Below are 16,531 nucleotides of genomic sequence, written 5' to 3' on the forward strand. Positions count from 1 at the left end.
GTAAAAGAATTAAAAGAGAAATCACTGGGCGTTGGTTATTCTTTTGCCATTCTGTGTCTTTCTGAAGTTAGATGCAGCATTATAGTATTACTATTGTAAAGAACTCTACTGTTTTGCTACTACAGACTAATACGGCTAACTCCTTTTATCGGAAATTTTTGTTTTAAGATCTTGGAAGATATGGGCTTTGGAGATAATTTTTTAAAATGGACCGAGTCGTTTTATACATCCCAGTCAGCATGAATAGTCGTTAATGGGGAGTTAACTAAACCATGAGGAATACAAAGAGGTACAAGACAAGATTGTCCCGTCATCCTTGTTATTTATACTGGTGCTTGAAGTCCTGAATAGGGACATAAGACAAGATGAGAGAATTGGAGATTTAAAGGTGAAACAGGAGACTTACAAATTAAGAGCCTTTTGCCCCCCTGGGCCGACAGGCAACCAGCGAGGATGCCCCAGGAGCTTTGGGAGCTTGGACGGCGGAAGTAAATACAGCAATCCAGCTGTCCATTGCCCCCAGTACACGCCAGGCCTACGACCGTGCGGTAGGACAGCTTTACCAGTTCAGGGTGTCGGCGGGGCTCCAGCAGTTGTGGCCCATCCCGCCTGAGCACTTGATGCACTTTTGTGTAGTGCAGCGGGGCCGGGGCCTTGCAGTGAAGTCCATCAAGGGTCAGTTGGCCGCTTTAGCCTTCGCCAGCAAAGCACGTGGCTTACCTGAATTCATGGGTGTCTTCAGGATTAGAAAGATGCTGGAAGGCTGGGCCAGGGAGATAAAAATGCCACGTGACCCAAGGCAGCCCATCTCCCCATCAGTCCTTAAGGGACTGGGGACCACATGGGTGGAAGTCTGCTCGTCAGCATTTGAACGGAAGCTTTTCCACACTTCTGCCTTAATGGCATTTTTTGGAGCTCTGTGAGTTAGTGAGCTGATGGCCTCATCATGTACAGACGTATCTGGCCAGGCACTGAATGCCCAGGACATTAAATTTGTTGGGGATAAAGTCTCCATTGGGATCAGATGGTCCAAGACTGACCAGCGGCAGTGGGGGGAGCCCCTTGCTTTTGGGCCCCTGCTCTGAGCAGGAGCTGTGCCCTGTTAAGGCCCTTAAGGAATATGTCACACTTCGTGGGGATGACCGAGGGATTTTATTCCGCCACGAAGATAGGGCCCCACTGACTAAATATCAGTTTTGGGCGGTGACAGAGAGGGCACTTAAGACAATTGGCTTGTCGGGGGTCAAATTCGGAACCCACTCCTTCCGGATTGGTGCGGCCTCCACAGCAGCTGCTATGGGATACCCTCAGCGGGCGATTCAGAGAGTGGGCAGGTGGCAGTCAAGGGCGTTTCGGTCCTATGTCCGGCCCCTGCAGCAGTTTTATTTTTATTTTTTTTGAAAAATTTGTATTGGGTTAGAATCCATTATTTCCACTTTTACATTCAATTTTCCCCAATTTTTTCATCTCTAACCCCCTCCCTTTCCCCCCCCTTTTTGTTGACTTCCAACAGCTTTCCAACCCTTTGTCCCCTTTCCCTTACTTTTATTAGCTTCCTCTATCTAAAACAAATATATATTCTCCATTATTCTAAGCAGTACATCCTTAACTATTTTTAACATTATATGCCCAAACTGTAAGCCTTTGTTTCCATCTTAGATAAACAATTTATCCCAATTTTTCAATTTCAGGTATTTCTATATATCATAAACCATATAGATCATACATTCGTTTATATCAAACAATTTGACTTATTCTCTATATATATTACTCATTCTATCTTTTTATAATAGTTCTATATATCTCTCCTCACGTAGTCAATCAATTTGACCCATCTATATCTTCAGACATTCAGTTTGGTACAAAACTTGTCAGAAAAAAAAAGAAAATATTGTTAGTTAATCGCTCCTTATATTTAGTCCTTATAATTAATTATTTTCTCTATGTTCTGTTTGTTAACCTATATATATCTATATATATGTCAATCTATTAATCTGACTGCTTATTAATTCACATTTATCTCTTCTCCCCCCGGTAAAGTCTCCCCCCTCTACTTCAATACTTCAGTAGTTCTCAAACTGCCACAGTTTTCCTCCCACCTCCCATTTCTTCTCCAGGTATTGTTTCAGCTTCTCCCAGTCTGTGTTGAACTGCCCTGAGTCCAGATCTCTCAATTTTCTTGTCATCTTGTCCATTTCAGCCATATACAGCAATTTGTAAGTCCAATCTTCAATAGTTGGCACTTCTTGTACTTTCCATTTTTGCGCATACAAAAGTCTAGCTGCTGCTGTCATATAAAATATCAACGTCCTGTGTTGGGCTGGAATTCCCTCCATTCCCAAGTTCAGTAGCAGGAGTTCTGGGTTCTTATTAATTTGAAATTGTAAAATTTCACTCATTTCTCTTATTATTTCCCCCCAGTACTGCCTGGCTACCTCACACGACCACCACATATGATAGAGGGAGCCCTCATGCTTCTTACATTTCCAGCATTTATTAGAAGTATTCAAATTCCCTAGCGCAATCTTCTTTGGTGTCATGTACCAATGATAGATCATTTTATAAATGTTCTCTTTGATATTAATACATGTCGTTGTCTTCATTGTAGTTTTCCACAAGTATTCCCATGCCTCCATTGTTATTTCTTTATTAAAGTTTATAGCCCATTTCACCATTTGTGTTTTAACTATCTCATCCTCGGTATACCACTTCAACAGTACTTGGTATACCTTGGATATTCTTTTCTTATCTTCTTTAAGAAGGGTCTGCTCTAGTTCCGAATTCTCTATTCGTATACCTCCCTTTACAGAGTCCGAATTATATAAGTCTCTGATCTGTCTATACTGGAACCAATCGTAGTTAGGTGATAGTTCCTCTTGCGTCTTTATTCTAAGTTTGGATGCTTCAGTTTTAGTTATTTCTTTATACGTTAAACATTGTTGTTCATTATCAACAGCTCTCGGGTCTATCACCTCATATGGAACCACCCACAAAGGGGTTCCTTCTTGTAGATAAATTCTGTACTTCTTCCAGATTATGTATAGACTTCTCCGAACAAAGTGATGCAGGAACATCGAGTTGACCTTTACTTTGTCATGCCATAAATATGCATGCCATCCAAATATTTTTTTATATCCCTCTAGGGCTAGTAGTTTCTTGTTCTTTAATGTCATCCATTCTTTCAACCAAACTAGGCAGATTGCATCATGATAAAGTCTCAGATTGGGCAGTTGCATTCCGCCTCTTTCCTTTGCATCTTGTAAAACTTTCACTTTCACTCGAGGCTTCTTGCCTGCCCAAACAAAATCTGATATTTTCCTCTGCCATTTTTCAAATTGTTTGGAGTCTCTGATGATTGGTATTGTCTGTAGCAAAAACATTACTCTTGGTAACACATTCATCTTAACTGCTGCAATCCTGCCCAACCATGACAAATTCAATCTATTCCATTTAATCAAGTCTCTCTCTATCTGAGTCCATAGTTTTCCATAATTGTTTTTGAATAGATCTATGTTCTTTGCAGTTAATTCGACTCCCAAATATTTCACTTTACTTGTTACTTCACAATCCGTTGTTTCCATTAACAATTGTTGTTTCTGCTTAGTCATATTTTTGCATAATATCTTTGACTTCTTTTTGTTAATGAAGAAACCTGCCAAGTCTCCAAACTCCTTGATCTTATCTATCACTCTTGGCATGTTCTCCAATGGGTCCTCTACAATTAACATTATGTCATCCGCAACTGCTCTGACCTTATATGAATAGTCCTTTATTTTTATTCCACGAATTTCATCATCTTGACGTATTTGTATCATCAGAATCTCCAATACTAAAAAGAACAACAATGGAGATAACGGGCAACCTTGTCTTGTTCCTTTACTTATCGTCAATTTCTTGGTCAATTCATCATTCACCACAATTGCTGCAGTCTGGTCTCTATAAATTTCCTTAATTGCTCTGATGAATCTTTCTCCCAATTGTAGCTTTTCCATAGTGGCAAACATAAAGTCCCAGTTTAAATTGTCAAACGCTTTTTCAGCGTCAACAAAGAAGAAACCAACCTCTTTGTCACAACGCTTGTCATAATATTCAATAGCATTGATCACTGTCCTTAAGTTGTCTCTTATTTGTCTGTCTGGCAAAAAGCCTGCTTGTTCCTCCTCTATGACTTCCGAGAGCCACCCCTTCAATCTCTCCGCCAATATCTTCGCAAAAATTTTATAATCATTGTTGAGTAGCGATATAGGTCTATAATTTTTCACATTAGTCAGGTCTTGGCCCTCTTTTGGGATCAATGATATATTCGCTTCACTCCAAGTTTCTGGAATCCTTTGATCCCTTAAAACCCCATTCATCACCTCTTTTAGGAATGGTGCCAGTTCATTAGCCATTGTCTTATAGAATTTAGCCGTAAGTCCATCTGGCCCTGGCGCCTTTCCTAGATTTGCAGATTGTATTGCCTTACTTATTTCCTCGTCAGTTACTTCACTATTCAACTTATTTCTCCAAGCTTCCGAGATTTCTGGAAGTTTGGTTTTCTCCAAATATGACGCTATTGATTCTTTGTTTACTTCTTTTTTATTATACAGCTTAGCGTAAAATTTATAAAAGGCTCTACTAATGGTAGCCTGCTCCAAATACGTTTTGTTATCTTCGCAAATTTTATTTATTATCTTCTTTTCCCTTTTCTTCTTCAATTGCCATGCCAGGTACTTCCCAGGTTTATTAGCACCCTCAAACGCTTTTTGATTCAGTCTTTTGAGATTCCACTCCAATTCTTTATTGCTCATTGCTGTTAGCTGTTCTTGAAGTATTTTAATTTCCTGGTATACCTTCTTTTTCCCTGGTCTCTTTTTTAGCTGTATTTCTTTGGCTTTTATTTTCTCCTCAATCTCTTGTCTTTTCTCCTCTTTCTTCTTTCTTGCTCTACCATTTAAGTCCATTAGTATGCCCCTTACAACCGCCTTGTAAGCATCCCAAACTTTATTGGTTGGTACTTCTTTATTCACGTTGTATTGTATAAAAAACTTTGTCTCTCTTCTCAGTATTTCCATATTCTCTCTTTCCTGTAACAAGTCCTCATTTATTCTCCATGCTTTCCTTTTTCTCTTTTTTCCAAATTTCCACATAATTGGGTTGTGATCTGAGCCTACCATAGGCATTATTTCTACCTCCTTAGTCCATAATGCTAAGTCTTTTGAGGCCCAGATCATATCAATTCTTGATAATGTAGAATGCCTTGCAGAATAAAAAGTAAACTGTCTGCTTTTAGGATATTCTCTCCTCCATACATCTTCAAGAGTCTCTTGTTGAATCAACTCAAAAAAAAGCTTTGGTAATAGTCCTCTTTTCTTTTGTGCCGTTGTAGTCTTTTTGTCTAGTTCCAAGTCTGTCACTCCATTGAAGTCTCCAGCAAGAATTATCTGGTCGTATGCAAGATCGTCTAAATGCTTCCTTAAATCCTCAAAGAAGCTTTCTTTTGCACCGTTAGGTGCATAAAGTCCGACTACCAACACTCTCTTTAAATTCCAAATACATTCCACTGCTACAAATCTAGCTTCCACATCTCTCATAACAAATTTTGGCTGTAGCTCCTCTTTTATGTACAACACCACTCCTCTTTTTTTCTTGTTGGAGGCCGCTACATATTCTTTGCCCAATTTTCCAGATTTTAAATATTTTACATCCTGCTTTCTGATATGGGTCTCTTGCAAACAAACAATGTCACATTTTTGTTTTAGTAGCCAGTGAAAAGTATTTTTCCTCTTATTCGGTGAGTTTAGTCCATTTACATTCCAAGATAATACTTTACACTCCATACTCATGATCTTGTTGGTAAGTCTTTTTCATTGTCCTTAATAAATCGCTCCATCTCTCGCTCAGATCTGATGCGTTTTTTGGCCCCTCCAAACTCAAAGGACACTCCTTCCGGTAACTCCCATCTGTACCTGATTTTCATGTCCTTCAAAATCTGAATTAGCACTTTATATTTTTTCCGGTCCAGTAACACTGATCTGGGCAGTTCCTTCATTATAATAATCGTCTTGCCATCAATCTCCAATGGATCTTGAAACTGTTTTGTCACAATCCTCTCTTTCATATTTCGTGTTGTAAACTGCACAATCACATCTCTTGGTAGTTTCCTCTGGGTTGCTATTCTCGAATTCACACGGTATGCCACATCTAGGATAGCCACAACTTCCTCCTCCTCCTTCCCCAGGTACTCAGCCAACACCTCAGTCATCTGTTCTTGCGCTGACTTTCCTTCCACTTCTGGCAAGCCACGAAAACGTAGCTGCTTCTCCATATGTTTAGTTTCTGCAACTGACATTCTCCCCTTCACCAATCTCATCTCTGTTTGTTGCGTGTCTGCTAAATTCTCCATCGTGTCTTCTACTGTTTTAACTCTCTGCTGCGTTCCTTGTAATTCACTTCGTATTGTTTCCATACCTTTTTTCACTTCTGACAGCTCCGATTTTACTGTCTGTGTAACCTCTTTAACCTCTTTTATCAGCTCCAATTTCGTGTCCTTAAGTTCTTTAATCATATCTAAAAGTTTTTTGTCCAGGTTTTTATCCAGGTTTTCTATTGCCGATTGCCACTCTTTTTTTGACATCGTGGGGCTTGCTTTAGCTCGCTCCCATGAATCCGCTCTCTTCCTTAACTCCGTGGCGTAAAATTTAACGTTTTTCTATTTTAAATGTCCCGGTCTTCTTATAGAAATTAAATTTTAAAGAGTCCAAAATGTCGGGCGTCTTTTCTCTATGGTTTCTCTATGATTTTGTAATCCAAGATGGCCTACTTCCTGCAGCAGTTTTAAATGGCAAACTACTTGTTCTTTCCTCAGGTGCCGTGTCGGGCCAAGAGAGGAACAGAATCCTGATTTGTGGCCACAGCATGGTGTTCTGGGCGGTCACTCAAGCCAAGAGAACACAGATGGGATCCCAGCTGGGCTTGAGCACTGTGGCCACTGTGGAGTAGCAGGGCAGGCGTGGTCTCAGATGGCCCGGCCTGCTGCCTCTCCTGTTTAGGGGATGGACGAAGCCTCCCCCACACGTTGTGGTCATTCACCTGGGGGGTAATGATCTTGGGCTGGTACAGGGTAAGGCCCTGTCGATGCAGGTAGCTGAGGACCTTGAATACATAAGCACCCGATGGCCGAGTTTGCTTATAGTATGGTCAGAGATGCTACAACGACGGGTTTGGCGGGAGGCCTTTGACACCAGGGCAATAGAGAGGGCCTGACATAAGGCTAACCACGCCATTAAGAGGTCTTTGGGGCAAGGCTTGGGTATTTTTTTGCCACACCCCAAGATTAGGGCTGAATTTGCCCGCCTCTACAGAGGCGACGGTGTCCACCTGGCACCTGAGGGCAATGATATTTTCCTAGATGACCTGCGGCAAGGGCTTTGGGTGGCTCTAGGCCACCGGTGGGGCGCGAGGGTCTAAGCAGAGGCTTGACCCTTGCGATGGCAGGAGATTTTGGGAATAGGGTGCGGGTTGGTGAGCACCCTGTGGCACTTCCCCATGAGTGGGGACAGGGCTGCCATTAAGGGCGGTATGCATGGTTGCGGCTACCGTACGCTGGCAGAAACCTGCAGGGATCCTCAATACAAGGCCTCCCCTCATGCCGTGCGGCTGGGTGTGTAACAGGTGCTTCAATGGGGATCCATGGCCTGGCAGCCTGGGTTGCAGCCATTCAAAGGATGGCCTACACCTGGGGGCGTGGCGCTCGCCCAGACAGGTCAAGGCGGAGGTCCGGAGTTGACCCCAGGGCTTGACCTGTACCGCTTAGTTAGCTCTTGCCGTGCATTACCTTTATGGTCATTTAATAAACGGCCCTTTATTCCAAGTCTGTGTCTGTCTCTTCCTTCCAGCTGGGGTTGCAAAGAGAAGGTTTGGATCTACCAGATTTGAGATTATGTTTTGCGGCTAACTGTCTGGTTTGGATGAAGGAATGGATTTTGTTAAAAAATAGAAGACTATTGGACCTTGAAGGGCACAACTTAAAATTTGGGTTGCATGGATACTTATGGTACAACAAGGTCAAGGCCAATGCAGAGTTTAATAATCATTATGTACAGCATGCCATCTTGAACAAAACTTAGGTTTTGTTCAAAAATTCTGGCTATCACAAGAAGCTCATTTCAGAAGGGAAATGGTGAGTTCAACTAAATGGCTAACTTACCATGATTTGTTGGAATTCTCTCAAGGTCAAGTGAAAATAAAATCAAGAGAAGATTTAGTAGCAGAAAAGCATGCTTGCCAATGGTTCTCCTACATGCAAATCTCAGAGAGATTTAAGTTAGACAAGAGAAATTATGACTTTGAGCAATCTAAAACTGAATTTGAAATTGCCCTCTGTACAAATGATGAATATGTTATTTCTAAAATGTACAAACCTTTGTTGAGGTTTGAGACAGAAGAAGAGCAAGTAAAAGAATGTATGATTAAATGGGCTAAAAATTGTGGACATGACATATTAATGGAGCAATGGGAAAATATGTGGACAAGTGGGCTGAAATGTACATTAAGTTCTAGTATTAAGGAGAATTTCTATAAGGTGATGTATTGTTGGTATATGACTCCCGAAAAATTGGCTAGAATGTATTAGGATGCCTCAAACGTATGTTGGAAATGTGCTAAACAAGAAGGGACATTTTATCATATGTGGTGGATATAAAAGAAAGCAAAGATGATTTTGAAGATTAATGGAAACCGTTTATAGACCTTTTTTTTATAATAATGACTTGATGATATCTGGATTTATGGATTAAGAATCATGAACAATAGAAAAAAGATGGCTTTAATGTTTAACACAGTATAAGTGAAAATGAGATATATTTGTTGAGGAGAAAATCAAAATTCAGTTTGTGTTAGTCTTCTTTTTTATTTTTTTAAACTGTATTTTTCCTTTATTATTACTAGTTACTTGACTTGTTTGTTATTTTATGTTTATATGTATTGTTAGTGTGGTTCCTTTAGAATGGTGTGTTTTTTATTTTTTATGTTTACTGTTTATAGTTTTTATGTTTACTGTTTATAGTTTAAATAAAGACGTGATGTTTGGCTCCTAGCTCAGAATGGAGGATAGCAGGTGGACAAGGATGGTATCTGACTCCCATCTCTTCTGTCTGAGGCCAAGGGAAGGCACTTAAACCAAATTGGGCCCTGGTGTATGAGAGCTGGGGCAGGGATTCCTAAAGTAAATTGCCATTTTCTTTTTTAAAAAGGCATCCAGTATCAGGGAAAATGGCTGAGGGGGAGGGATTGAGGAAGAAAAATGGTACCAATATAAGCAAGACTTGGAAATATGCACACAGCCCTGCCCACATGACACACATGCTTTGACTGTGATATTTCCAAAAATATTGTGCAAAACTAGGTTTCAGAGAGACTGCAACAAATCAGGAGAAAACATAGAGTTTCTCTACACAAGAGCGAGACCCTTTACATGAGGATGCTCAAGTGAAGAGAGACGCATGGTTAGTCAGAAAGCGTAGTTTAAAAAGACAGCGGCAAAGGCTCTGTCACTTTCCCCTCTCTAAAGAGCCAGCAAAGATTGCTGCTCAGAGAGTTTGTTAATTTTCTCTTTTGTCTCCCTGAAGGGGAGGCGAAATTGACAGAGCCTTCACTTGAGCGTCCTTGTGTAAGAGGTCTCGTGTAAAGAGACTCATAGAAAAAGGACAATCCAGACAATGTTATGTTGATGCTCCAAAAATCCCACTCTGGATTGGATGTTCAATCAAAGCAAGACCTGTGTGAAAGCAACCTGGTACTAACGTAGACCAAACTCAGGGACATGCGAATGTATTTTACTGCTTAAGCAGATTTAGACCCTTGTTATCCGTTCATGCTAAAAAAAGGGCATTAACTACGCAGAATAAAATTCTGTGAAATAACATACAGTCTAAAATATTCTAAAGTTTATGTAATGTAATCTTAATGTCTATATCTCTTTATTTGTTCTCTAGCAAATGTACATGAGGACAGTTCTGCATTTTGATTAATTTTTTTATACGGAGCCTTTTTTTTCTTTCCCAATGTTTTCAATTCAACTGTTAAATGCAGATTATCCTTTAACTGCTAAATGCAAATAGATAACTGGAAATTAATCTATCTGGATTTATTTGGTTGAATTTTATCCATCCAATGTCCTGAGATGATGCTTTCCAAATATCACATAAATGCCTGTGTCCCATTTGCAAGTTTCCTGTACACAAAACCATTGCCAATAAATTCCTTCAGAGGGCTAATTCAAACAGATCTTTTTTTAAAAAACTACACATCCTCAGAAACAGGGAGTTCTTTCATTGGCAGAGAGTTCTTTCATCAGATATACTATATGGTGAGGAGGAACACAGAGCAAAATGTAGTCATAAAGTGTTTTATCAATTGCCTCAAGCAGGAAGTTTTGCAACTGAGAAAACTAAAGGCAGCAGCCAATGAGAGAGAGAGAGAGAGAGAGAGAGAGAGAGAGAGATCTGATTCTATCACTCTGTTTGACATTAATGGAGGACCAAGAGACAATTTACTGCCCTGGACGGTTGTTTACTATTTCCATAGACAACCAGAAAACCAGTCCTAGGCCTGATCATATAAGTGGTAGGTATAATCCACTTAGATCTTTTCTTACATAAGCATAATGCATATTAGTAAAACACAAGAGAAGTCCCACTCGTTTTAATCCTGTGTGGGACACATTATTAACATACTGTCTCTTCCTTTTTCCAATATGAACATTTTATTTTTTCTTAACATTTTAATTTACATTTCCATCAAAATTATGCACTCTATATGATCTTCATTATGGTACAGCACAAAAACTCAATAGACACAATAATTTCCTTACTGCTAGTGACAAATTCACTTTCCTGGGAGTAAACCTGATTGAATAGATTTGAGTAAGATTCTGAGTACTACATGTCTTTGCAAGTTGGGCTAATCCTGAACAATTTACAAGTGGATATTGGTACTAACTTCTTGTAACTAAAAGTCAATTGAGTTACATCCAGTCCAAGTTCATAATTAGTACAACGAAGATACATCTAACGACGCTTTGGCAAAATAAGTAATTCTGCAAATATCAAATTGCAGTTATACTTCACATTTCTTCAAGTAACCAAACATAGCATGGCTGTCACATAAGTAGGTAAAGGTGCAAGCACCGAGTCATTACTGGCCTATGGGGGACGTTGCATCACGATGTTTTCTTGGCAGACTTTTTACGGGGTGGTTTGCCATTGCCTTCCCCAGTCATCTACACTTTACCCCCAGGAAACTGGGTACTCATTTTACCAACCTCAGAAGGATGGAAGGCTGAGTCAACCTTGAGCCAGCTACCTGAACCCAGCTTCTGCCAGGATCGAACTCAGGTCATGAGCAGAGCTTGGGCTGCACTACTGCTGCTTACCACTCTGTGCCACGGGGCTCTTAGGCTGTCACATAACTTAGCCTAAACCATTGTTTATTTCTGTGGTTCTTTTGTTTTGCAACACCATTTATTTAAATTAAAAATACTCAGTTATTTTGTCTGAGACTGCTAAGACTAGGTAACTCCCTGAATTCTTCATTTAACAAAGGCATCAGAAGAGTGTGACCCCTATAGTTTAACAGTCGAAATGCTACCTGAAGCTGTTAACTAATAGTAGGGTTGCCAGGTCCCTAAGCCTCCTGGTGGGAGGACAGGGACCCAGCACTTACCTTTCTGGCACTCCCGGGACTCCCCTCGACGGCCCTGCACTGGTGCAAAGACGTCACTTCCGTGTGCACTTTGCTGCGGGCCAATTCGGGCCCCAAACAGGAGCCCCAGGAATGGGCCGTGGGGGCCCATTCCCCACCTTCCCCATACCCACCGGCCAGGGAAGGATGGCAGGGGGCAAAAGGTGGGAGCAAATACTGTAAATTTCCCAGTGGGGGAATGGGATCCCTGACTAATAGTAATATTTACTAATATGAATAGATTCTTGTTTTGTATTAATCACTTTGAAAGCTTTTGTAAAGGGACAAATACATTAATTAAACAACAATATAGAAAGTTATCAATAGGCAATTTCAAATTTAACTGCGTATGCTGATAATTATTAATAATTCTCTTCCCAAGAAGATGATAATACTCTGGTTGATTAATTATATCCACCCAAATAGAAGACCCTCCTTGGTTTAATTAATTTAAAGCTTTACAATTTGTACAGTTCAAGCCATCTAGCAACTAATATAGGCTGGGATATAGTGATGCAGCAACCTTGCTTGAACCTAAGAAAGTCTGGGCCAGATCAATTAGTCCAGTGGCACCTTAGAGATCAACAAGATTTTAAGACTGTACATTTTCAAGAGTCAGAGCTCCCTTCAGACATGACTAGGAATGGAAAATTATTCTCAAAAATTTCAGTCTCTGGTTTTATTGCTGGACCATCATCATTCACTTTGGACAAACTGAAAAAAATTACTCCCAAAGGAATACTAGTAGTTACCTTGCAAGGCATAGGCTTTTTGAAGGTGATTTCAGCTTGAGTCCAAACTCCTTTGGGAGTTTCCAAGACAGACCAGATTTTTTCTTGAACCACATGGTTCTCTTCAAAGATATAAACAGCCAGACTGTCTCTCATTTTGAAAAAGCCATATAAGGCATAATAAAACCGCAGACAATACTGCAAATTTCCTGGAAGGGTGGGGCTGTATAAACGGCCAATATACCCAGGCTGTGATGTAAACTTTGTATTTGCCAGCAAGTAGTAACCTGCAAAACAATATCATTTAAAAAATATTCTTAACAATTTATTACAATTTACTCACTTCAGGAAACTTAAACCATTTATAGATCTTGGTGCTACAGGAAATTTCCACTGGTAAATGTGAGAATTATGACACTTAAAGTTTATATAACATGGTATGTCAAGCTCTGTACAAATCGCCTAAATAAAGTTTCTGCTATTAATATATTTTTAAATTACACACAGCCAAATTCCAGTTGACGTTGCAGATTAACACCTTTCAATGTTACAGAAAAACTTTATTTCCCATCTAGAGCTCTATACTCAGACAGACTCAGTTTCAAGACTACTACTCTCTGAGTACAGAAGTGATGGTAGGGCACAAAGCCCATTCTTCTCTTCCAGATTTTCAGTGGATTGGCCATAAAAAGGCTGTCTGGAACATGCTGTTGACAATGAATTATACACAACAGTATTTTGTGCACAGCATTAGAAATTATAAGTATGAGAAAGCTCTATATTGTACTTGTTGGTACAGAATGATCCATAGGGATCTATTTGATATACTTGGGCAGATTCCACAAGGCTTACCTGAAGCCAGGACGTTGTGCTACGTTGCGGATCATGCCGGGAAAATGCGAGAAAATGCGATAGTTTGCATTTTTCCCGGCATGATCCTCAACGTAGCGCAACGTCCCGGCTTCAGGTAAGCCGTGTGGAATCGGCCCATATTTAACGCTAATCTGACTTGGACTGCCTCAGTCTGAAGTGGTTTAGCAAATTTTGTTTCTACCAGAAAAGCTATTCTGAACTTTCTTTGAGGTTTAAAGGCAGCTGGATTGGTAGCTGAATTCCTAAGCATTTTTATATGCATTGCATTTAACCCATTCTTTCACTATGTGAACATCTAATGGCTACTATAATGTTTGCCATATAAATAGTTATGTTTGTTTCTGCTGGTTAATGGGGGGGGGCTTTGAATATTTGTTACTGTGGGTATAAATGCAGGCCTCTGAAGTAAGAAGGAAGAGGACTGGATTGATGAGTGAAGTGCGCAGTAATTGGACGGTAGCTGTACCCTAGAAGGTAGAGCGGACTGCAGTTTTTAGTCAGAGTGCTGACTGGGATGCTGAGTATTGTCTAGTTAAGGGAGATAATCGAGCTCAGTCTATCAGGTTCAGTGAATCTGTGTGGAAATGCCTGAGTGAATCTGTATCTGTGTGGGTCTGGGTTTATTCTGTTGGTGAAGAACTGAAGAAAATAAATCGTTGTGACCGAAACGTTATAATTTCTAGCTTAAGTGGCAACTGTGCGGAAAATCAGTTGTTCTGCTGGGTCTGTAAATAAACTTTTACGGATCTATACCTAATTTGAAGCCACAGAGCTTATGAACTTATTCTGAAACCAATACACATCAATGCTCTGCAACATTACACCTATCTTATATTGTAATAGCTGAGCGGCCCAAATCTATGGATACTAAAATGTGCAGTTCAGAGCCACCTTGACTGAATGACTGAAGGGAGATTTTTCTGCAAACTTGGGGGAACCCTAGGCTTGCATTAATATCTAAAAGCAGAAAAAGGGGTATTGACTGTTAAAAACCCAAAAAAAACAGAACAACTCATTGTACAAGCACAGCGAATTGTTCAGCAGGCTGGGGAGGGGGAGGACAGGTTGTCCCTGAACTTACTTGACGGTTACCAGCAACTAGCCTTGTCTTTCCCTGGCCCAGGCAGCTCAGCTGTGAGCCACACTGAGGCTGGCAGAGTCCAGGCACAGCAGCAGTGACCTGCCTAGGGTTGCCAGCTCCCAGCTGGGAAATTCCTAGAGATTTGGGGGGTGGAGCCCGGGAAGGGTGGGATTTGGGGAGAGGAAGGACCTCAGTGGGATATAATGCCATACAAACCACCCTCCAAAGCAGCCATTTTCTCCAGGGGAACTCATCTCTGTAATCTGGAGGTCAGTTGTAATTCCGGGAGATCTCCAGCCACCACCTGGAGGCTGGAAACCCTAGATCTTCCCCAAGGCCAGGAGGATCTGGGAGTGGCGTTTTTGAGCCACACCAAGGCAGGGAGAGGCAGGGAGGACCAAGAAGGGTCTTTGGGAGTGTGTAGGGAAGAACTTTCCAAACACCTTTCCTGTTTGCAATTCCCCTCCCAAATACCTTTCCAGTTTGCCCTCATCAAACACTCTTCTCCTTTGGCCCTCTCCCCAACCCCTTCCCCTTTGCCTCCCAAGACCCTTCTCCTTTGGAGAGGGTGAAAAGGGAAACAGTGTCTGGAAGGGAGGTGCAAAAGAGGAAGGCTCTGTGCAATGAAGTGGGGACAGAAGCCTGGCACAGCTCCCTGGAATTCCATCTCTCACAATTTTTGCAGGCCTCTGCTTGTCTTTTGTACTAATAGCCAAGTTGCTCTGATCTGTGGATACTTAAATCTGCAGACAGGAGCCATGAACGGCCAAATAAACAACATCGTAAAGGCATTAGAGGTAATAAAACTATGTAAAATTAAGTTTGCCAGAGGTAAATATTTGAAATGTGGTAATGAAGTTGTTTTATGGATACCGTGGACAAATAAGTAGGTTCTATATCAAACCAAGCCTGAATTCTCCATAGAATCTAAAATGGCTAAACTGAAGCTATCATACTTTGGTCACATCATGAGAAGACAAGACTCACTGAGAAAGATAGTGACACCAGGAAAAGTTGAAGGCAGTAGGAAAAGAGGGAACCAAATATGAGATCAGTTGACTCAATAAAGGAAGCTGTGGCTCTCAGTCTGAAAGACCTGAATAAAGCTGTTAATGATAGGACATCTTGGAGGTAATTAATTCATAGGGTTGCCATAAGTCACAAATGACCTGATGGCACATAAAACATTCTATACATGAGGTTATATCATTTTATCATGTCCAGCTTCTAGCCTGAGGAGTTTTTACTTACCCATTCCAGTAGTATGGTCTCCTGGCCTGAATGCATTAGGCTTAACTTTTACTCTGCTCCAGCCAGGGCCGTCCTTGTTATCCTGATAAAAATTGCACAAATCCTCCTCAAAACTGCAGCTTGCTTCTGTGGGACCAAAGGAAATTTCTGAAAAGCAACAAAAAAGGAATAAATGTAATGAACTTATATGGCTAGCAAGGGATATATGTACATGAGTACTTGTCAAACAACTGTTCCTAGATTTCTTTTGTTTTTTAAATTGTATTTTTTCATATTTAGCAATAGTAGACAATCCACTGTGGGCAGAGAAGCCCCTGTTTTCTCCTTTATACATATGAAAGCAGTATTAATGGTCATTAGAGGGAGCAAGATTTGGTTCCACTAGCACCTTAGAGACAAACTAGATTAGGTATTTTATTTATTTATTTATTTATGTCATTTATAGTCTGCCTTTCTCATTGCTGCCTGACAGTCATGGTGAAATTGAACTCAGACAAGACTGAAGTGACACTTGTTGGGAAGGCAGAGATCTTGAAGGATATTGTACCCCCCACTTTCAATGAAGTTCCTCTGACCCTTGCAGACTCGGTTAAGAGCCTAGGACTTATAATGAATATCACTCCCATCCTACAGTCATTCCATTGGCTACCTATAAGTTACTGTGCTCAGTTCAAGGTATTGGTTATTACATACAAAGCTCTTCACAGCCTTGGTCTGGCATACATACGAGACCGCCTCCCTCACTATATTCCTCCACTGCAACTTTGCTCATCTGAACAGGGTCTCTTGCAGGTGCCAGGCTGCACATGAGCAAAATCAACAGCAGCCCACACACGGTCATTCTCTGTGGTGGCCCCTACCCCGTGGAACAACC

At 40.8% G+C, this 16,531-nt stretch overlaps 1 protein-coding gene across 3 annotated transcripts in view; it reads right to left on the reverse strand.

The window, feature by feature from the left end:
- The window catches only part of MAMDC2 (MAM domain containing 2), a 74,228-nt gene that overhangs the window by 23,419 nt on the left and 34,278 nt on the right, over positions 1–16,531 (reverse strand). For all 3 annotated transcript variants that reach the window (XM_054986896.1, XM_054986897.1, XM_054986898.1), the window contains exons 8-9: positions 15,658–15,804; positions 12,474–12,739 (exon numbers count right to left, since the gene is read on the reverse strand). In XM_054986896.1, the coding sequence (XP_054842871.1) occupies positions 12,474–12,739; positions 15,658–15,804 (413 nt within the window). The remainder of the gene's footprint in view (positions 1–12,473; positions 12,740–15,657; positions 15,805–16,531) is intronic.

The sequence above is a fragment of the Eublepharis macularius genome, chromosome 8 (assembly GCF_028583425.1).
Source record: "Eublepharis macularius isolate TG4126 chromosome 8, MPM_Emac_v1.0, whole genome shotgun sequence".
Lineage (NCBI taxonomy): Eukaryota > Metazoa > Chordata > Lepidosauria > Squamata > Eublepharidae > Eublepharis > Eublepharis macularius.